At 43.1% G+C, this 22,213-nt stretch overlaps 1 protein-coding gene across 1 annotated transcript in view; it reads right to left on the bottom strand.

Moving 5' to 3' along the window:
• DHX35 (DEAH-box helicase 35) overlaps positions 1–22,213 on the bottom strand; it is a 71,997-nt gene that overhangs the window by 29,762 nt on the left and 20,022 nt on the right. The window contains exons 4-12 of the mRNA XM_070381731.1: positions 21,859–21,936; positions 16,304–16,408; positions 13,945–14,006; positions 13,054–13,123; positions 11,092–11,151; positions 5,299–5,411; positions 4,278–4,374; positions 2,979–3,137; positions 725–935 (exon numbers count right to left, since the gene is read on the bottom strand). Of these exons, the coding sequence (XP_070237832.1) occupies positions 725–935; positions 2,979–3,137; positions 4,278–4,374; positions 5,299–5,411; positions 11,092–11,151; positions 13,054–13,123; positions 13,945–14,006; positions 16,304–16,408; positions 21,859–21,936 (955 nt within the window). The remainder of the gene's footprint in view (positions 1–724; positions 936–2,978; positions 3,138–4,277; positions 4,375–5,298; positions 5,412–11,091; positions 11,152–13,053; positions 13,124–13,944; positions 14,007–16,303; positions 16,409–21,858; positions 21,937–22,213) is intronic.

Here is a 22,213-nt window from a genome sequence, read left to right as displayed (position 1 = left end):
CTGTGCAAAGGTGCTCTGAACCAGAGGAAAGATGGAACCCACTGTGGGGCCCCACAGGATTCAAGGATCCCAGAATAAAAAAAAAATGCCACAGGATGCTAAGAGAATGTTAAGAAAGACAGAACAAGGGCCCAAGCTACATGTCACATGGCTGCTGACAGGCCAAGGCCCAGACTAGGTCAGAAAAGGGGTGGCAAATAATCGGTAATTCATGGGACTTCAATGGTGGTCCAGTGGAGTTAAGACTCCAGAGAAAACTCCTTAAGGGCTGGAGTTAAGTCTTAACTCTTAAGAGTTAAGTTAACTTAAGGGTTAACTTAAGGGTGGTCCAGTGGAGTTAAGTGAGGATTCTTAACTCCTCACTCCCAGTGCAGGGGGCCCTGGGGTGCCATCCCTGGTCGGGGAACTAGATCCTACATGTTCCAACCAAGAGTTCCCATGCTGCAACTAAAGATCCTGCATGCCACAACTAAGACTCCGTGCTGCCAAATAAATAAATATAGATTTTTTTAACTGGTCTAGCTTTGGCCAGTGAGGAACAGTAGCAAAGAAGGGCCATGTCTGGAGTGAGGAAGGTGGCGGGGGTCAGATTACAGAAGGCCTTGTGAGGGAGATCTGGGTCTTAAGTTCTGCTTAATAGGGGTAGATACCTGTAATATTCTCTGATGCCCAGGCTGACTAGGAGAAAGGCAAAACCCCTAAAAGAGAAAAGAGCCACATTTACCTGTATAAAGGCGGTAACATTTCCCTGAGCGGCTGCGGCCACTGCGTCCTGCTCGCTGGTTGGCTGATGCCTGGGACACTGGGACCACCACCAAGCACTCGATAGCTGTCCTGGGGTTGTAGGCCCGGAGCTTCACGAAGCCACAGTCAATCACATACACGATCCCGCTGATTGTGATGGAGGTTTCTGCTACATTGGTGGCCACGATCACCTAGGTTCCCCCACAGGAAGGAGAGTCAGGATAAAAGTGTTTTGGTTGTCTTCACTCTGAATAAACTAGTCAAAGTCCTAAAGATGTCAAGATATCTTCAATAGTGTAGAACCTGTGAGAAGCAGTTAGGTATCCTGGATGGACTAGGATGAATTTCATGCTCAGGGTGCCTTGGGTTTCAATTCTCCCTAAGCTTGGGACCTTGGACAAGTTCCTTAACCTCCTGAGCATGTTTGTTTGTTTCCATAATAAAATTTACCCTCTCCCAGGGTTCTTCAGCGGATTAAATGTGAAACATACATGAAATGATTATTAGAGCCTAGTACTTGGCTCAGAGCAAATATTCAACAAACATTAGTTTTTACCTTTTGTACAACTCAAGTGATGCACATAGCCACCTGTACCTGCCCTTTATTCGTGTTCTAACTGCTTTCTGAGGGTCTGCACTTTGCCAGGCACACTTTAAGGTGCTAGGAATGGACAATGGACGAGAGTCCACATTCCAGTGTGAATGTCTGGGTGGAGAAATAGTGAACATAAGACAGTGACGAACACCTGGACGAAAACGCAATAGGGTAATACTCTAGTATTACGTAGTGTTCAATATATACATCATGTTATAATATGTTAATAATGGAGCATGCTTACTTCAGGTTAGATGGCCAGGGAAAGCCTCTGTAAAAGATGATTTTAGGCTGAAACCTGAATAAAAAGCAGCAACCGGCCCTACATAGATCCAGGCAGAGGAAGGAGAAACAGCCGATGCAGCCACAGGCCAGGATAATTAAATAAAAGATGAGGTTAGGAGGGATGCAGGGACCCGATCATGCACGGTCTCTGGGCCACAGGAGGGGTTTGCATTTTATTCCAAGGGCGCTGAGTGCTGCCCCCTGGAGGGTGTGAAGCAGCAGGAGACATATAAATAGCACTTGGAACTTTGGTCGGGCACTTTTACTTAGATCATTTTACAAAATCTCCCTACTATTTTTATGTAGCAGAGTCACGATTTTATGCTATAAAACCATCTATCTAAAAGTTACTATTATTCATGTTTTACAGCTGAGAAAACCAGACCTCGGGGTTGAGTAACTCATCCCAGTGCACAGGGTAACCCAGGTCTCCTGACTGGATGGCTACAGTTCACGTTTGACTGGACAGACTTGAGCAAGCTCCATCCCAATGGCCAGAATGCCCTCTTAAAAGTGACCTGAAGTTGGGAGTGGAGCCTCAGACCAGCCGTCGCTCACCTACTGTGTTCCCTGCTACCTGCTGATAAATAGCTGCTGTAAGGCAACTCTGGGCCAGTGCTGTACCTTCCTCACCGGATGAAGGGTAAACAGCAGGACCCAGGCAGGGGACAGAGAGGAAACAAACTGGTTGCCTACTGGCTCCTTTAAACCAGTGCTTCTCATCACGCCCTTCCCCACCCCAATTTCAAGGCTAGGTATTTTTAAGCCACACCTTAAATTAACTGACTTAAATTTGGCTCTATAGGCAAACCGATTTTTCAAACACATGGCTGAGAAACCATTTTACAGTAGCTAATCTACTGTTTCTGACTGATCACAATTCACCAAGACAATCCTTTACACCAAGATACTGTTGTGTGATAGGGAAAGTCACCTACTCTGATAAGTACTAAACTTTCTGTGAGGCAGGCTGAGAAATCTTTGCAACTCATTATTTATTGTGTGCTTTTATCCTTGTTTATGTTTTTGGGGGGGTTGTGTGCTTTTATCCTTGTTTATGTTTTTGGGGGGGGTTGGCTATGAAACTTAAGGGAAATTAGTTTCCCAACCAGGGATTGAACCCAGGCCCTGAGCAGCGGAAGAGCAGAGTACTAACCACTGGGCCACCTGGGAATTTCTTTCCGTTTGCTTTTAGCTCTGCTGCACAGAAATACAGACCTTAAGTTCTTTAAAATACCTTCCTATTTAGCAGGTTCTACTTCAATGTAAAATAAACCTTTCCAGTAGAGGGCAAGGGGGCACCAACATGATTACAGACAGCTGCAAACGCCCTTGGTCCCTGGGTTAGTCTTACCTTTCTGACACTGCGTGACACCCTTTCAAACACTTTCATTTGCTCAAAGGAGGGCAGTCCTGCATACATGGGGAGAATCCGGAGGTGTCTCTTCATCCCAGTCTGACCCAGTGCTCGAGCCTGCTCGATCAGCATTGACACGACAGTTTCCACCTCTTCCTAAAATCATCGAGATGGGGACCAAAGAAAACGAGGTCAGACCGAAGCATGTCATTTTATCCGACTGCAAGAAAATGTAGGATGGGGTCAGGACTATAAATCCAGTCAGATCTGTGACTGTCAAGAGTCCTCACACTCCACAGTGGGGTGGTATTTGATCAAATGCAACCGAACAATGGGGCCAAGGGGTGAAAAGTCGTGACTGTCCAATTAATTACTCAAGTCCACACTACCTGCAGTCAACAGAAGAATTTCTGATGCACCAAAACGACTATTTTACTGAGTTTTTTTTTTAATACACTGCAGCAAACTGTGTGGCATACACATGGACAAGCTGTGGCACACAGAATCGCTGTGAGCCTGTCCTAGAAAAGATTCCTGAACAATGGAAAATGCTTGCCAGTGGAAATGATTACAACTAGAGGGTAGTTCTGAACAGAGCTACAACCTTGAGTGAGCCTTTAGGCCTGTCTGGTTGTTTTTCCAGTGGTGTGCCAACCTGTTCCCTCCAGGGTGAGCTGCAAAGGTCACTGGGAAAAAGGTGCAGCAGCGACACAGAGGCGCAGCATGTGCCTCGTGCAGGATTCAATCCTGGCATCAAAACGGCCCACTGGCTTAGCTCTCGGATTTACTCTGGAATCAGCTGATAAATTTAAAACGTCTGGCAGACAGAACAGGCAGGAGCTAATGATTCTCTGGCAACTGAGTCAACAGATGAATGACATCAAACTGAACAATTTTTTAATGCAATCAAGTAACCACAAAGACAATAAAACATGAGACCGACAGCTAAGTAAAGTAATATGCCTCTGTATATATTTTGGTGCTGCTTTTTTAAAAGATTTTTTCATGGACGGAGGAGACTGGTGGGCTGCAGTCTATGGGGTTGCTAGGGGTCGGACACGACTGAGCGACTTCACTTTCACTTTTCACTTTCATGCATTGGAGAAGGAAATGGCAACCCACTCCAGTGTTCTTGCCTGGAGAATCCCAGGGACGGGGGAGCCTGGTAAGCTGCCGTCTATGGGGTCGCACAGAGTCGGACACGACTGAAGTGACTTAGCATAGCATAGTGTAGTTGTATTTGGTACTGCCTTAACGTGTCTGTTCGCCAGAGGAAAAAAGGTTCAATGGAATTACCTGACCAGTGAGAAATGCTAATATGTCTCCATCTCCCTCAGTCTGGTGAATTTTCATCACAGTTTCTACGGTTGATTTGATGTAATCTGGAACAGGACTGAAAAGATGTATGAGATAAATTCATCACCAGAATATGTTCATTAATTACAGATCAATTACCTTAGTAATCTGCCAGCAAAGCCTTGTGAAAGTTCGTTTGCGCCTTCCCAGCAGATAATCGGCATATGAATAATTAAAATAAACATTCTTTTTTTAATGCAGAATTCAAATACAATCCATAATTACATGTAAACTACTATTTTTGGCTTTATTTGCAGAGACAGAAAAGCAATAAAGCCCGTGAAAACCGACGTCCTATCTTTAGCATGCAAAGATTCCCTGGCCAGGAAAAGTGGGTCTCTTGTCCCAGTGCTGAATTCCACATTCTTTCCATTTCCCCTCCTGACAACCAGCAGCATGTCTGAGGGGAGTGGATGGAGTGCAAGGGTGCCTGCCCCTCTAAAATGACTCAGAAGTCAGGCCCGTAACTCTCTGGATTTATCTGCCTCTGATTCAGGCTCCCAGTCTTCCTCTGTACAGTGAAAAGGAGTAGGAATTAGGATGACCCTTTCCTGTTCAAAGAGGCTCCTCCCGAAAAATGTCAGCCAAGGCCTTCCTGCTAAGATGTAGAGGGCTGAGAACCAACTGATTCAAATCACCAATACCACCCGAGTTGACAGTCTTGTAAAGCCCAGTTTGGACCGTTCTAGAGCCCTCCTCCCTGCAACCTTGTTCCCATTTTGCTCTTTGCTGCTGAGCCAGGGACCACAGAGTCATAGACCTGCACATCTGGAGGGAGACTTGAAATCCTGCAGCAATACTGAGGGAGGGTTCCAGAACATCCCATCAGTGACAAACATGCCCTTCCTCAGCAGCCTGGCGCACTGCCCTAGAAGCCGCAAGCAGACACAGCTGCTTCTCAGCCCACTGAACAGACCTGGTTTTCCAATCGCCCTGACTAAAAATGCAAGGACTGTCAAACCTCTGTAGATAAAAGATGTCCACTGGAAATGTCCGCCCTTCCACAGTAAGGATCACGCACGTATCCCTGGTTGGGTCACTGGTGTCATTGTGATTAAAGAAATCCCGAAATTTCTAAAAGAAATTAAAAAAAAAATTCTTCATTGCTCAAATTAAAAAAAAAAAAGGTTCATAGTAACTCACGGAAAGAATGAAAATAATATAAAACTGGCAGAGCAGGGGGTGGGGGGATAGGGATTGGCTATACGTAATACAGACTAAGGATAACAAAATAATTATTCAAAAAATCATATTTTTATTCTTATAATTTTGGGGAGTCACATTTCACTGGCAGACTCTATTGAAGATTTGACAGAAATGATCAAGGTTAGATTTCCAAAGTGCATTCAGCTGTGAACCTAAGTCAACATGCAGCAGAGGGATTACTGATCTTACCCCACCCGCCCCCGTCCCCCATACTGCATTTAACCACAGACTAGGTCAGAAGGTGTAACTCAAGTCAAAGGTGGATTACATCAGGCTGATGTGTATTTCTGTCTGGAAAGCACAGCTCTGACCACACACGTGATCACTGTATAAAGGAAACCTGTACGTCTGTGAATGGCAGGGATGTTCCTGGAAGTGCAATCTACAGGTCCTGTGTTTGCAGGACAAGAGTCCTCTCCCTCTTCATATGCCCCTCAGGAGGCAGCACTACACTCTGTATGGGCAGGTCAGCAATTCCCCACTTCTCCCACGCTCCCACAGGACCTCGCTGAGAGAAGTGGCTCTTGGCAATTCCACCCAAAGAGGTGGCCACGTTTCTTCAATGGTACTTGATCCCCAGGCCTGCAGTCTCTACGGAGGCCTGGTGGGAGAGCTCTTGACCTTCCCGGTCCCCTGAGGCCTGGCACGCGCTGCATTCTCCTCTCCTAGGAGGCCCACCCATGGGATCACCAGGCCTGTCTTCTTTCCTTCCCAGGTATCTCCCCTAAACACGTCCACGTCTGCTCCTGGAAACCAGGATCCAGGGGTGCCCTGAGAACCTGAATCGAGTACAACGTGAAAAGGCTTGGAGAAGCACTTCTAGAAGAGTCGACTAGATTGACTCCAAAATACCTGCATGCTACATGTCAACCTCCAAGTCACGTCTGAGAAGAGTAAACATAGACATAAAAGAACAAGCCTCACGCCAAGAGAAGTACTGTGCTGTGCCATGAAGACCCATGCAGCTCCACCCTTCTTTCAGGTAAATTCCCTGCAAGTGACTTCAGCCTTCCTGTGTCCTATGGCATGCAAAGCATGGGCATGCTACAAGTGATGCACAAACGAGGGAGAAGGCACTGCTCCCCTCTCCCCCAAACAGTGAATAAGTCAAGGAGGAAGGTGTGCAAAAAACCAATCATAACATAAACCGAGCCTCAAGGACTGGATGACCAGAGAAGAGCTGCGAGTTACAGTCAGGGGAGGAGGAAAGGGCCCACAATGATGTGGTATAGGGACAGGGTCCTGGAGGTGGCCGGATCTCCTGGCTAAGCCTGAAAGGATGAGGAGGGCTATTACTGGTTGGGAAGGAGAAGAGGCGCACCCCTTCCAAGAATGACAGCAGAGATGTAAAGACAGAGAGTTACTCTTTTAAGAAATAAAACTCAGCATTAACTGAGGAGGCACAAGACTTTTGTCCTTAAGATCTTTATCTTTTATCTGTATTCGGAAGTATTAAACATATATACACAAAAAATTAAAGGCTAGAAAGCAAATAAACATAGTGTCAACAGCGTCTGCATCTTGAGGCAGAATGAAGGACCACCAGGAGTGAAATGAGCTCAGCCCACCAGGAAAAGAAGAGCTGAGAGCCAACTCTGAAAGCCAGGGGTCGTGCTGACACAGACACACACAAAGTGACTACGAGCAAGAGGCTCGTCTGTGACATGGAACACAAATGCGGTGCATGTCTGCGGGATCGCTCCCCTGCTCACCCGTTTCCTTCTCTGCTAGTGGCTCTGATCTGGCCCACAGGAGTGGACCCCTAGCAGCCTCGCCAACACGGCCTGCCCAGCTTTGGCCCATACAGAATGGTTCCAAGTGGGTACCTGACTACAATGGACCCCAAATTCCTTCTCTAAGAAAAATTATTCTCTCTTCAAGCATCTGGACTGTGACCAAAAAACCATGGATGAGTCAGTGATCATGTTTTCTGCCAGGTAAATGGAAGCCAATAAAAAAAAAAAAAAATATACCATGTCATACAATGGTCAATAAATACTTCATAATTATACTCAGTCACATTCTAATTAAGTGCTGACTTAATTAGGCTGATATTAAGATACACCTAAACCAATGAAGGCGACTATTTGATCAGCCCCATCCAACTCCACTGGCCTCTGCCTCCCAGTCGCAGTCACTGGGTGTCTTGGACTGCAGCTTGGGCCACCCCAGGCCCCGAGCGAAACCAGAGCAGGTGGCATCGATCCCTCCAGGCACTGGAGTTAGCAATGAGTCTGCTGCCCACAGACTCAACAGCCAGGAGACAAGGGAGGTGTTCCAGCATCCCTGGGCCTCCAAGTGAAAATACTACCTGAGCCACGCCCCCCCATTCACCACTCTCACACACTCCTCCTCTCTTGTCCACTTCAGCCCATTCCCTCCTCTTCTTCGCCCTCTTACTCCCACCTGGGAACTCACATTCCATACCCCACGTGCATCCACACCCACCCACGTCTCCCCTCATGCGCACACAAACACCCCTCACTCCTCCTCACTCGCCAGGCCAGAAAGGGATGAAGAAATCAATGACCCGGGTCCACTCAAGACTCTGCTGAAAGTTGCTGACATCTGGCAACCCTTGCATCCTAGCACACCCAAGGCTGACACAACTCCTACATTCCACCCTCCCACCTAAAAATATCACTCCCAGGAAGTGCATCACTATGGACTATGGCAGGCAGAATGGAAAGAAGCTATGTTTTTCCATCTCTGTGCCACACTAAAGACAATGAAAGGCAACTGTAAGCAATAAATATTACTGATGATTCAAAGACTTGGACATTAAAGATTTTACCCACAATAAAAACTATTGGAAACAATTTCAAAAAGGGGGTCGTGGTAAAGATAAGAGGTAAAATGGAGATGATGTTCTGGACAACTCAGTCATGGAAGAGGTTGACAGGAGATGAGGTTAAAATAGCATTCCATCAGGGATCACAGGTGAAGGGCATAAGAATTCATTAAAGAGGGCAACAGAGAGCTTTAACCCCAAAGTTATGGTGGGCAGACCTAAGATAACAGACTCCTACACCATGAGACGGTCCAAGAAACCTGTCAGGCAGCATGCAGACCTCTCTCTCAGCCAGGCTGACTTTTTTCTCCCTCCAAGTTGTTCTGTATCCTGGAAGCCACTCGGAGACCAGAAGCGAGGCCCTTTTATCTCAGCTGATTATGGAACTGGCCTCCTGACTGTGATCGCCACATCTGTTTGTGTCTCTTATACAGCACCAGCGTGATCTTTCTAGAACTCAAATATGGGACTTCCCTGGTGGTCCAGTGGTTAAGAATCCACCTTTCAATGCAGGGCACGGGGGTTCAATCCCTCGTCTAAGATGCCACTTGCCACAGAGCAACTAAGCCCACGCGCCGCAGCTACTGACGTCTGCACGCCTAGAGCCAGTGCTTCACAAGAGAAGCCACTGCAGCGGGAAGCCCGCATACCACAACTAAACAGCAGCCACCGCTACTGAGTAACTAGAGAAAGCCTGCACGCAGCAACAAAGACCCAGCTCGGCCAAAACAAAACCCCACAAATGTGGTCAAGTCACTGCCAAGCCTCACACATGCTAGGGCTACTGACCAGTGGAAGGGTGGAGTTCACGTGGCCTGTGGGGTCCCCCCATCATCTGACCCCTACCAGACTCTCCCATTTGAATTTCCCATCGCTTTCCACGCAATCAAAATTCATTCAACCCACAGTCCCTACTCTGTGCCGGACACTGTCTCAGATGAAAGGGATAAAATAGAGTAAGACAGTCAAAGTCCCAGTCTTCACAGTGTTTACATTTTAGTGATGGGAGACATACAATCAACAAACACCCAGATATGCATATGATGTTAGCAAAGGAGAAGGGCTAAACAGAAACGAGGAGGAGAGCAAGAGAATGAAGAGCGACAGGGGCTCAGTTGCAGACAGTGGTCTGGGAAGGTTCTCTGGGAGCTAATACCTGACCAAGACTGGAAGGAAATGAGTACCAGGCCATGAGAACATCTGAAGCAAAAACGGTCTAAAAAGAGGGCTTCCCCACCAAAAGCAGAAGCATGCGTCAACTTATCTGAGGAAAAGCAAGGTGAGGCTGGAGTGTAAGGAGCACTGGAAAAACTGAAAGGAGACAGAGGGGTGACTGCAGGCAGGGGGACAGATCACCCCCCAGCAGGTGCTGCACGCGAGATATGGCTCCCGCCTTACACGTGACCCACAGCCCTCTGAACACGTTTCAGGCCCCTGTGGTTCTCTGCATGCCTAGGACTCCTTCCCCACCCCACAAATCTAGCAGACTTGTGCGCATCTTTCCAACCTAGGTGGGATGTCTCTCCTCCATGAAAGCTTCTGGACACCCTCCAGCTGGCTAGAGAGAAAGCACCCCCTCCCTGGCTGTCTCAGCACCTTGAACAAACTGAACGGCAAACACCTATTTATGTGTCTGCTTCCCTGACCAGTCAGGCAGTGTATGAATCACCTGTAGCCAGCACTGTGCTTCTGTGCTTTGTGTGTGTGTGTGCGTGTGGTCTGCATGTGCATATACAGCAAGTGGTCAAAATTATGTGTTGAGCTGAACTGCTGTTTGAACTAAAATATTAGTTATTAAGAGAGAAAAATAAGGGGGAGGGGGTTGGGGGAGGGACAGAGTGGGAGGTTGGGGTTAGCAGATGTTAGCATTTATATATAGAATAGATAAACAACAAGGTCCTACTACTTAACACAGAGAACTATATTCAGAATTCTGTAATAAACCATATGGAAAGGAATATTAAAAAAAGTGTGTGTATGTATGTATACATACACACGTATAATTGAATCACTTTGCTATATAGCAGAAATTAACACAACACTGTCAATCAACTTATTTCAATAAAAAAATTTTTAATAGTGAAAACTAATGTACATTTAGACATAAAAAATTGTAATGTGAAAATTACTATATGTACAGGGAAAACTTTAATTGTATCCCTCAAATCTAAATATAAATCCTGAAGTCATAAATTCAAGAAGTATTTGGGAGAATGGCACTGAAACATGTAAAATATCATGTATGAAATGAGTTGCCAGTCCAGGTTCGATGCACGATACTGGATGCTTGGGGCTGGTGCACTGGGACGACCCAGAGGGATGGTATGGGGAGGGAGGAGGGAGGAGGGTTCAGGATGGGGAACACATGTATACCTGTGGTGGATTCATTTTGATATTTGGCGAAACTAATACAATTATGTAAAGTTTAAAAATAAAATAAAATTAAAAACAAAACAAAAGAAGTATAGCCTCCTGCTGAAAAGAGTAATAAAAAGAAGCTGCCTGTGTGGGGGAAAACATAGCATGTAGAGAAACAAGACAATAGGTAATTATGAACTCAATTAATTACAGGCTATTTCCACCCACAAGCTGAAAAGGAATTTCCTCCAATGACGAAATCTAGGACATCAGATGGCCCATAAGGAAGGCAGGCCATCCTGCCGAAGATAAGCTCCAGCTGGAGGCAGCTTCCCAAGGACATGACCAACAATCCCCACGCTGACCGGGGACAGAGGGCGACAGTGGACGTGCTCCCACCTCTGCATCCAAAGTGGCCGAAGCCACAATCAGCCGAAGATCCCCTCGCTTCTTCTGAATCTAAAAGAGAAGGCGTGCGGAAAAACAATGGTAACACTGTGACACAGATGAGATAATCTGATATCTGAAATTTATTACAAAATAATCCAATGTGTGGAGGAGGATGGGGGGTTGGGGAGGAGCTTAAAGATGAAACAAGACTGACCACAAATTGGTAACTGTTAAGTAACAGATGAAAAGGCAGTTCATTATACTATTCTTTCTAATTGTGTGAGTGATAAAAATTTTCCAGAACAAAAAAATTAGAAAAGAAAAAAGAAAGTATAAAGGAGCTTTAAGACACAAATTTGAATTTACCAAAAGTAAAACCATTTTTTTTCCTGACACCTGGGTCTCTGAATAGTCAGAATCTGTGTATATACACTTAGAGTGTGAAAAATCAAACAATAAATAACACCCAGACAGAAATATAGATAAAAGATATTAACAGTTATTCAAAGAAAAAGATGAGCAATGGTCATAGGAGAAATGATCAAATAAATTATAGTAAAAAAAATGTAACAATGAGATTATTGTTTCATCCTTCACATTGGCAAGGATTTATTTTCAGTGTTCAGTGTTCACTCAAAGATTCAGTGAAACAGGCCCCCTTGTTATACCATTCCTGAGAAGGTAATAACAGAGTGGGATAATCCCTCACAAGTATCAAAAAGTTTAAATCTTTGGCCAAGAAATAAATTAATAATGAAGACAGCAGCAGCAGCAGCTAGCATATAGTAAGCCATGTGCCATTCCAAGTCCCTGCATACAGCTGTGCAGCACGTGCACTGCACAGAGAGGCGAGGGGCCCTAAAACCCAGCCCACCCTCCCCTCACTCAGCTGCAGACATCCTCCCAATGGGAAAGGCACCTCACTCTCTATTCACGGCCCTGTGTCAGGCACCATCCTAAACATTTTACGTTACCTAAGTTTCACAACAATGATGTTACAGGGCAGCTCTAAGAGAATGCTTAAAGGTTCTGCCCACTGCGGTAGCCACTAGCTGCATGTGGCCAGAGAGTCCTTGAAATACAGCCAGTGGGACTAAAGAAATGAATTTTTTATTTTATTCTGTTTCAACTAATTTAAATCTAAAGTGGCTAGTGGCTATCAGATAGGAAAGTAAAGCAACACAGAGAAAGAAAAACTTGGTATCAGCCCCATCTGAGCGATGAGCAAATTCAGCAGAGTCAGAATTGAACCCAGGTAGTCTGACCCGGAATTCAAGCTTTTAATCACCCTGCTCTAGTCTCTGGGGATCAGAAATTTCCCCAAAGAAAACAACCAGAAAATATAGGAAGGGAGAAGAGGATGCAAGTAAGGTTGAAACAAAACTGGCCATGGGTTATAACTGCTGAAGCCAGGTTATGGGCACATGGGGGTCCTTAAACCCTTCTCTCTACTCTGGGATATGCTTGAAATCTATAATAAAAAGCAAAAGACAGAAAAGAAACAGAAATCCAACAGATTTAACTTCAAGGGTGCTTCCTGCAACATTATGTAAAATATTTCAAATCTGGAAGCCATATAAATGCCTAGCTGTAATCGAGGTGTCAAATACTTTATGGTACAGACATGTGACTATATAGCCATTAAAAATGTCTTTAGAGAATATTTAATGACAGAGGAAAATGATCCTTATGCAACACTAAGAGAAGTATGCAAGATACAAGTGAGCACAACAACCCAATCCCCACTGGGCCAAAACAGGTGCATAAACAGACACCCAAAGGAGAAAGAAGAGAAGGAAACGTTCCAAAACTCTTAACGTAACTGTCTCTGCATGAGCAGGGTGATTGACAATTTCCATTTCTTTCCTCTGCATTTTGTTGAATTTTCTAAACTGCTACAATGACTTTCCTGATCAAACAACAAACAAAACAAAAACACAAAACCGGAAGTCTGGCAGTAAAGCCATATACCTTTTTCAGCAGACCAATGGCAATGTCGGTGTACAAGGTCCTCTCGTGGGCCTCATCCAGCATGATGGCACTAGAATCAGAGGGACAATCTCAGTGGGCATTAGAGCAGCCACCACACAAGCCCATCCAGACATTAAAGGGACTGCTGGGGATTTAGCCCCCATCTGATCACCGTGCAGCAAAAAGTAACACCAAGTACCTCCTCTTTGACAAGCCAGTAACTCAAAAGCTAATAAAAATGGCCACATCAACTTTTCTTGGTAGAGAAAATGCTCTTATTTATTGCTACTTTTAAAGTTTTACCACCAATGCTGGATCCCAACAGAATCTAATACATGATTTTAAATTCCAATATAACATATAGCCCCATTGAGCACATAAAAATTCAGATAAGGCCCAACCACCCAAAGACTAAAAATCTGCATAAAACAGCACGAAGAGGCACCTGGTCATGGCTATGCCACATGTGTACCAGGGAGTCAAATATGACATCCTTCCCCAGGATACACAGAGCCTGAGTGGATCATTTTGTACAATGAGCGATGGACGGGGACCCACAAGGAGACGGAAAACGTGAATAAGTATTTGGGCTCTGCACGTTACATGCAGCAAATCGCTGCCCAGTTTTGTGCTGTGCCTCTGTAGTCACCCTCCAGCAAGATAAAAACAAGTCAACAGATCGTTCAAATAAGGACAGGGATTTTAATGAGCCCAGTTTTGACTCCATATATTCTGAAAAGAACATCAAAGGTCACAACAGTCAAAGGAAGGAGAGAAGCTTTGGGAAAGCTGAGTGTGGTCACGAATCCCAGCTATTAAAACAACTTCTCCTCAATCTACTCATGTATTTTTGAAACTGTAGGAAATTTATCAAAGGAAAAATACACTTACCTGTATTTTGTTAATAATGGATCAACCATCATTTCCCTGACCAGCATCCCATCGGTCAGAAACTAAAACACAGAAACACAAAGGTTTAGAAATGATTCATTTACACTGTATATTCATAACTTTCCTTCAAAGAGTTCAAGTCCAACTAAACACATACAACCTCATCACCAGTGTGTGTATAAGACAATTCCCACCAAGGACTATGAGAAAATACCCCCAAATTTTGGTTATCAAGCACTGGAATGGTTTCCAAACAAGATATTGAACACAGGACCCTCGGTAAGAGCTAGCAACTCTATTAGCAAATTTCACCTGCATTTGCTCTGTGAGTTTTGACTAAGCCCCGTTTCCTCTGAGCCTGGACCACAGGTACTGGCTATGAATAGACAGGGAAGACAAACCTGGGTCTGCCCAGGGGGTTCACTGAGTCAGAGATCACACTTCCTACAATGTCCCAAGGACCACAGACTTGCAGCTCTTGAGGTTATTAACCTCAACTTCAATTGATATTATTTTAGGAAGGCTGACTGGGGCTGTGGTTAGGAACACAAGCTGTCACATCCAGCAGCTGGGTCAGATCTCTGTTCTTCTTCTTACTAGCTGTGTAAACCCTGGGCAAGTTACTTACCTTCTCTGAGCCCAGCTCCTCATTTGTAAAATGGAGAAAATAAAAGTATCTGTCTCGCAGAGTTACTATGAGAATTAAGTGAGAGAGTACAGTGCACATGTACAGGGCTTAGCAAGGGCCCCAGCACACAGAGAGAGCTCAAGAATGTCGATTATTAATATTACCGTTAAGGATTAAGGAGTGTTTATGAATATGCTTCAGAAAAACGCAGTTAACAACTAGATGCTGTTATTCTCATCCCAAAACAAGTCCGTCTTTAACAAAGCTAAACATTTCCCTCACAGGCTATATCTTAGTACTTTTCCTTTTTGTTTTGCTTTTTAAAGCATATTTTTCTTGGACCTGATGCGAGCTGCCACACATACACACAGGAGTGCAAGTGAGAAGGCGCCACCAGTGAGAGCCCACCAGCCGGGGACTGAGTGCCTGGAAACCTACCAATGGAACACAGGACTTTTCATAAAAGACTCTCTCAAGAGTCATGTGATCATGGAATTCACTAAAAGCTGTCTAAAAATTAGCTAGTGTAAATGTATTTGGTGGTACAGAAGAATAAATCCCTTACCTAGCAAAATGAATGTCAAAAGAAAGAAAATACAGACCATTTAGAAAACAAGTTCCACATTTTTACAAATTACTGCATTTAGACCATCTATTTTCAGTTCCTTTGCAGCAACCTGAGAGGTAACTGAGATTCTAATAACCAATGTTTATTTCATCAAACCATTTTTTTTTAATTTAAAGTTTTTATTACTGAAGTATAGTTGATGTACAATATTATGTAAGTCACAGGTGTACAATATAGTGATTCACAAGTTTTAAAGGTTATGCTCCAGTTATAGATATTATACAATATTGGCCACAGTCCCCATCTTGTACAATGCATCCCTGTAGCTTATTTTCTACATTGTAGTCTGTAGCCCCTAATCTCCCACCCCTGTTTTACCTCTCCCTCTTTCCTCTCTCCACTGGTAACCATGAATTTGTTCTCTGTATCTGTGAGCCTGCTTCTTTTTTGCTATATTCATTACTTTGTTGTATTTTTTAGATTCTACACATAGGTGATATTATATAGTATTTGTTTTTCTCCATCAAAGCATTTTCATTCATTGATCCCAGCACTATCTGAGGAGACTCTGATTTGCACAGTGGTATGCAGTAGACACTGCTGAGCTGACTGTACCCTGATTCTATGACGCTAATTATTTTAATAGCAGCAACAAGGTCAAAACACACACAAAATCCATCATCATGTGAAAATGGGCCAGCGCTAATTAGCACAAATAACATTTATGAATTCTACACTTTATCAATTTATACTATTTGTCCCTGTTTTTAAGTCTTTTATAGCTAAGTTTCTATATTTAGACAGCTACGTGGATTGGTGGGGAGAAACAGTGAAACACACATGAGAAAGGACAGCTCTGAGCTCTGGTTCTACCACCAATGGGCACATCAGGCAGGTCACTCAACCTCCCAGGTCCTCAACCTCTTCACCTGAAGAACCAAGGGCATAACTCTACTTCCAAAGTCCTTTCTGGGCTAAGATGTGAGGACACAGAAAGAGCTCTGTACCTCCCAACACGCCGATGTCCCTGAGGGCCAGGATGCTCTCATACGCTTTCTGTCATGGCATTAGAGGCTTAGTCAGCAGCAACGGCTGCGTGTTTTTACCTCCCCCCAAATAATCTTCTTCCTTATTTACAGAAGGAAAGCAGTTGTGAACCTCACCTTAATTCTCGTGGCCAGCGGGTTGGTGCAGTCATCAAAGCGGATGCAGTAGCCCACCTCATGGCCCAGCACCGCACCCCTTTCCTCAGCCACTCTCCCTGCAACCTTTGGGAAGAAAGATCATGCTGAAAATAGAGACATAGAAATTACTGCCCAGAGCACACACTATGGAAAATCTAAAGGTCACTTATTTTTTAAACAGTATGCTGAACACAGTGGAAAATGAAAACAGAAAGGGGCAGGTTAGCAGAGAACTAGTGTGATAATCTTTACAATGATCAACTTTATGTTGACTTGAGGCAACTTATAAGAACAGTAAGTATGGAATAAAAATAGAATCATGTAAAAAGGTTACAGATCAGGATCAAAGAAATTATAGATAATATTCAAAAGGTCAAAGCCAATGAGAAAATTTTTAAAACACAGATATGCCGAAGTTATTTGAGCCACAAATTCAGCTCTAGATTTCCTGGTGGCTGAAGCAAAAAGGGAAAAAGAAGAAATTTCAAGAGTCATCCTTTTCCTAAAGCTTTCTTTAGCATACCAACTAGGGACAAATTTCCACGTCTTCATGCCTTGAAATAAAACAACTTCCACTGGACCACAAAGGCAAAAGAACAAGAATGACCAAATTCAACACTTGGTCACGTTCATTTTCTCTTTGGAAACAAAAGAATAACACTTTCAGAGCAAGATAATCTAAAATGATTTGTAACCATGTCCCAGCTACCAAAACGACTGAAAGGGGAAATAAAGCCAAGGACGCAGGTTAAAAAACTGTTACATGGAAGATGAGAGGAGAAAATTAATGAAGGCGCCACATTAACATAATAAAAGAAATGAACAACACACTATGAAGACCATGAAGTACAGATACATTTTTTACCTTTTCATTTCACGTTTACATTTCATTATACATTTCACTTTTACATTTCATTTACATGACACATGAAAGGTGAGGGTGGGAAAGATCAAAAAGAATCCAGCTGTAAGATCTACTACTCCAGGCCACTCACAGGCTATTAATTTAACAACAGAAAATATCTGGGGACTTCCCTGGCAGTCCAGTGATTAGGACTCCAAGCTTCCAATGCAAGAGGTGTGGGTATGATCCCTGGTTGGGGAACTAGGATCCCACGTGGCATGTGATGCAACCAAATAAAAAAAAGAATGAATAAATAAAATAATTGCTGGATACTTAAAAAAAATAAATTTAAAAAACTATCTGATAAAATGAATAAATATAAAAGCAGAAGAGCAATAACACTTAGAACTTAGTTTACCTTGAAAGAAAATAAAGGGTTAATGCTCATTATGTAAACTATCTAACTAAAAAAGACCCAAAGGGAAGCAAAATTATAGAGCTTTCCCGGGGACCTGGCCTACCAACCAACCCCCAGGCGTCTTTCTCCTCCTTTCACAGGTCCTGAGTTTGGATCATAAGCTGACACAGGGCGTGTCTGAGGCAGAGCTTTCAGCATCAGCCATTGGGCTGCAGCAGCCATTGGGCTGCAGCAGCCCCAGGTCCAGGAGTCCAGAGGCTCTGCACCCAGTGCTGCAAGCCAAGCACACTGGGCGTTATCTGACCATCAGTGTTTAAGAAACTAAAGAGCAGATGAGGATCAGAAAGTGGCTCTGCCCAGTGACTTGAAATTACAGATCTCAGAGGCCAAGACAGAACCTGTCATCAAGCAGCTGGTGTGCACCACAGAATCTTTCAAAACATCTTATGAAACCAGAAATTCATCCTACACTGCTCTACCTCTGGAGGTTACAGCTCCCGATAACCAGTATTTCACCAGGACAGTTTTGTTATTGTTATTGTTTCAATTCCCACCCTACAGATCATTAAACTGTAAATCTTAAAAACTGGCACAGAGAGTGTGTGCATACAGATACTGGAGCTTATGGGGAAAACCAGCTTGTAAGAGTGAGCATAAGGGAACCAACCTCTCCATAAAAATGTGATCATTTTATGAAGTCAAACATTTATTTACTATTTGTATACATTTGCTATAAAATGGATTTTATTTTCAAGTTCCTTTTTAGAAATTTTCTGTATGGTCATACCACTAGACATCTGGAAAGCCATATTCTATGGGCTTTTTTAGTGATTTTTTTTTTTTTTACCTCTACTGTGTAAGTTCTATTCCCAATAAGCTCAACAATTAGACAGGATAAATACTGATAGAAACAGATATAGGAAAAAGGAGGTCAAAAGAAAACCAGGGACACTTCCCTGGCGATCCAGTGGTTAAGACTTTGTATTCCAACACAGAGAGTGTGGGTTCAATCCCTAGTCCGGGAGCTAAGACCCCACATGCCTCTCAGCCAAAAAACCAAATCACAGAACAGAAGCAATACTATAACAAATTCAATGAAGACTTGTAAAAAAGAAAAGAAAGGCCAACCACCAATGACCGAGCACCTCCTATGTGAAGGTGCTGTGCTCCAAGCTTTCACAAAATGTATCTTATTAAACATGCATACAGTCCATTGGGTGGGCCAGAGACCCTCTTTTTTTACAAAGCAAGAAACTGAAAAAAGACAAGCTTAGCACTTGTCCTGAATCACAGGCCCAGGCGGGGGGGCCTGGTCGTGAAGTCAAACCCAGACCAGGAGTCCAGTGAAATGCTCATTAAGGAGCTGCCTCTCACTGAGATCAGGCAGTGGCTTGTGCCATCTGTTCTTCGGCTCTGACATCGTTTTCAGATTCTGGTCTGCACACAAAGTACTTGTGGAGATGGAGCATTTCAAACTTGACAGCTCTATTAATACTACTAGGCTAATTTATATACTTTTTGTCCTTTAAGAGAAAGCATGTGGTTGCATGGAAATTATCCATGGCTACAAATTTGGAGGAAAAATGCAAACTGATTAAGAGCTGGGATTCCAAACTACAAACAGAAAAAATTGCTCGAATGTTTTAAGTAAGTGAATCATCTTTCATGACATCAAAGGTTAAATCTAACGCAGCAGTCAAGTTGCCAAACCACTACTTCCATTTTTACATACACAGAAGAACTTGGAAAATGTTCATCGATGATGCCTAACTAGAAGACAAGTAGAAAGTGAAGTAATTAAAACTTAATACAGAAGAAAACTAACGCAAGGAGATAGAATTAATTTCTTGTCCAGGTAGAGATGTCAAAATAAAGGCATTCTGGGGACTTCCCTGGTGACACGGCGGACAGGAATCCAACTGCCAACGCAGGGGATATGGGATGGATCCCTGGTCTGGGAAAATGCCATGTGCCACAAAAGAAGTAAGCCCTGGAGCCCAACTACTCAGCCTGTGTGCTGCAACCACTGAAGCCCACACACCCTGGACCCCATGCTCAGCAACAGGCGAGGCAACTTCCATGAGAAGCTCATGCACTGCAACAGAGAGCGGCCCCCACTCGTCACAACCAGAGAAGAGCCCGCACAGCAACAAAGACCCAGGGCAGCCAAAAATAAACATTCACATTTAAAAGAAAAAATAAATTAAAGAAGTATTACTCAGAGAGACAGAATTCAGCCAAAGAAATCCAGTTTCAAAGAAATCACAAGCTTAAGCTAAAACAGCTTAAAGACGAGACAAAGTCACAGCAGAGTCGAGGAGAAACAAGGTCTCAAAGGGACAGGTCAGAAAAATCAACCTGTGGACATCCTCCAGATCTCACAGCCTGGACCTGAAAGAAACTACCGAGAGGCTTCTCCCAAACCTGAAGACAACCCCCCTAATTTACACAATGCTACAAATGTCAGTTACAAAGCTAAAGGAGCTTCTCTAGTGTCAGTGCAGTACCAACACCACAAAGCACATGTGAATCACCCACATGAGAGAGACACTGAGACACTGCTCTGCTCTCACTGAGGGAATAAAGAGGGGCTCAGTGGGGACAGAGCCAAAAATTGCAGGAAGAAAGATTTACAGAAATGGGTCAGACTGTTAATTAACAAAAATACTATGTTATTTTCTGGGGTTTTTTTTTTTTTTAATGTTGGTGATATCAGGGTTTTGCTTTTTATATTATCAGTTTTTAAAATTTGTCATGTATTGTAATATCACCTCCCATTTTAAATATTCACTTCTCTAGTAGAGGAAAAACAAAATGCATTCAAAGAAGTGACTGTGAGACCCAGGTAGAGATGCAAAGAAAACAAAATCAAATAAGTCTGACTAAAAACAATCATGAACATTGTGGACAGGCTTGAAGAAATATCACAAAAGAAACTGGAAAGGCGATGAGCCCAGAGATAGTGATAAATATTACAAAGGCAATCTAATATACACTTAATTGGTGCTCCTAGAAAAGAGAAAAAAAATAAATGGAACAGAAAAGTATGCCGAGATATAACAGAAGAAAACCTGCCCTGATATAAAGTGATTTAACATGAAGATTAGAAGTTCTTCCACATTTAAGAACAAATGAGAACAATCAGAATCAAGACATATCCCAATGAAACAGCAGTACTACAAGCATTCAAGCAGAAAAAGCAAGCTTGGAAGGTGAGGGGGGCTCTGCTGGACCTCAAATTATTTCTATACAGTGATGCTTTAGGCCAAAAGGCAGTGTCTACAGGGCTCTTACAGAGTGCAAATCAAGAATTTTATATCAACAAAGACCACATTCAGACATTCTCAGGCATATACAATTCAGCCAATCAAGAAGTAAAGTGCAAAAAAAAAAGTGAAATGAGCAATTCAAGGTTGGCAAAACCATGGAAAATAATTAGCAATTATTAAACTAGAATTGAAGTTAAATACCTGTGGGAGTTATGATTATAGAAAAGAACATGTACTTATAATCTTGAAATTAAAATTATAGTTCGAAATTTATCACAAATGGAGGAAAGAAAGGTGGAAAGAATAAGCGTGCTAATTTACTCTTATAATAGGCAACTACCTATAACATAGTTCCAAAAATAAGTAACCTTCTAAAGCTTTCTGTAATCCTTTTTCTTCACTTTCAAGCTTTAATAAATTCTCTTGTGCTGAACAAATACTTACCCAAAGTTCAGTACTCCAAAGTTCCTATTTCAATGCAGTTTCTTCTTTTGTTAAATTCAGCAAAAACAAATATATGGCTACAAGCCCATTTTTACAAAATTATTTCTATCCATCTACCCACTCCAGTGTTCTTGCCCGGAGAATCCCAGGGACGGCAGAGCCTGGTGGGCTGCCTTCTATGGGGTCGCACAGAGTCAACACGACTGAAGCGACTTAGCAGCAGCAGCAGCAGCAGCCAACTATTTATCTAAACAGAAAATGAAGCTTAAAATGATGTTCCCAAATACTCACACTGTGTTTGCTATGTGGTGAGATTTGGGGTTTTTTTCCCCTAATTACTTTTTCTGTTTGACTTTAGTACTTTATTATTACATAAAAATTCATGATGTACAGGTATCAATTTTACAAAAATAATCAGACCATAGTTCTTTTTAAGCTGAAGAATTAAATTCTTGAGGAGCAGTGTCATATTCATCTGGAGTTTGTAGGAAAGAAGAAAAAAATAAGTCACTAAAATAGAAGACACAGGCAGAGTCTTTCCAGCAAAAAGGAAACTCACTGTAACAGCAGCCACTCTCCGGGGCTGGGTGACTCCCACCACTCTTCCTTCAGCCGTCCAGCCAGCTTCTGCCAGGTACTGCAAATAAAAGCATGTTTCAGCACACACCTGATACCACTTCACCAGAAACAATCTACCCCAGGATGACCCTGGGTTAAAATTACTGACAAAGGAAATAGCAGATGGTTCTTGTTTCAGCAGATATTTTAAAAATTATTTTGCAAATGAGGGATCTGAGGTTTGGAAATGTGAGGTCATTCACTTTAAGTTCATAGCACATGTATAATAAATTCAACATTCTAACTCCCCCGTCTTATAAAATGTCCCATTCTTCAGCTGCCTCAAGGAATAAAAG

Source organism: Bos mutus, chromosome 13 (genome assembly GCF_027580195.1).
Source record: "Bos mutus isolate GX-2022 chromosome 13, NWIPB_WYAK_1.1, whole genome shotgun sequence".
Classification (NCBI taxonomy): domain Eukaryota; kingdom Metazoa; phylum Chordata; class Mammalia; order Artiodactyla; family Bovidae; genus Bos; species Bos mutus.
This window is presented reverse-complemented; position numbering and strand designations above follow the sequence as displayed.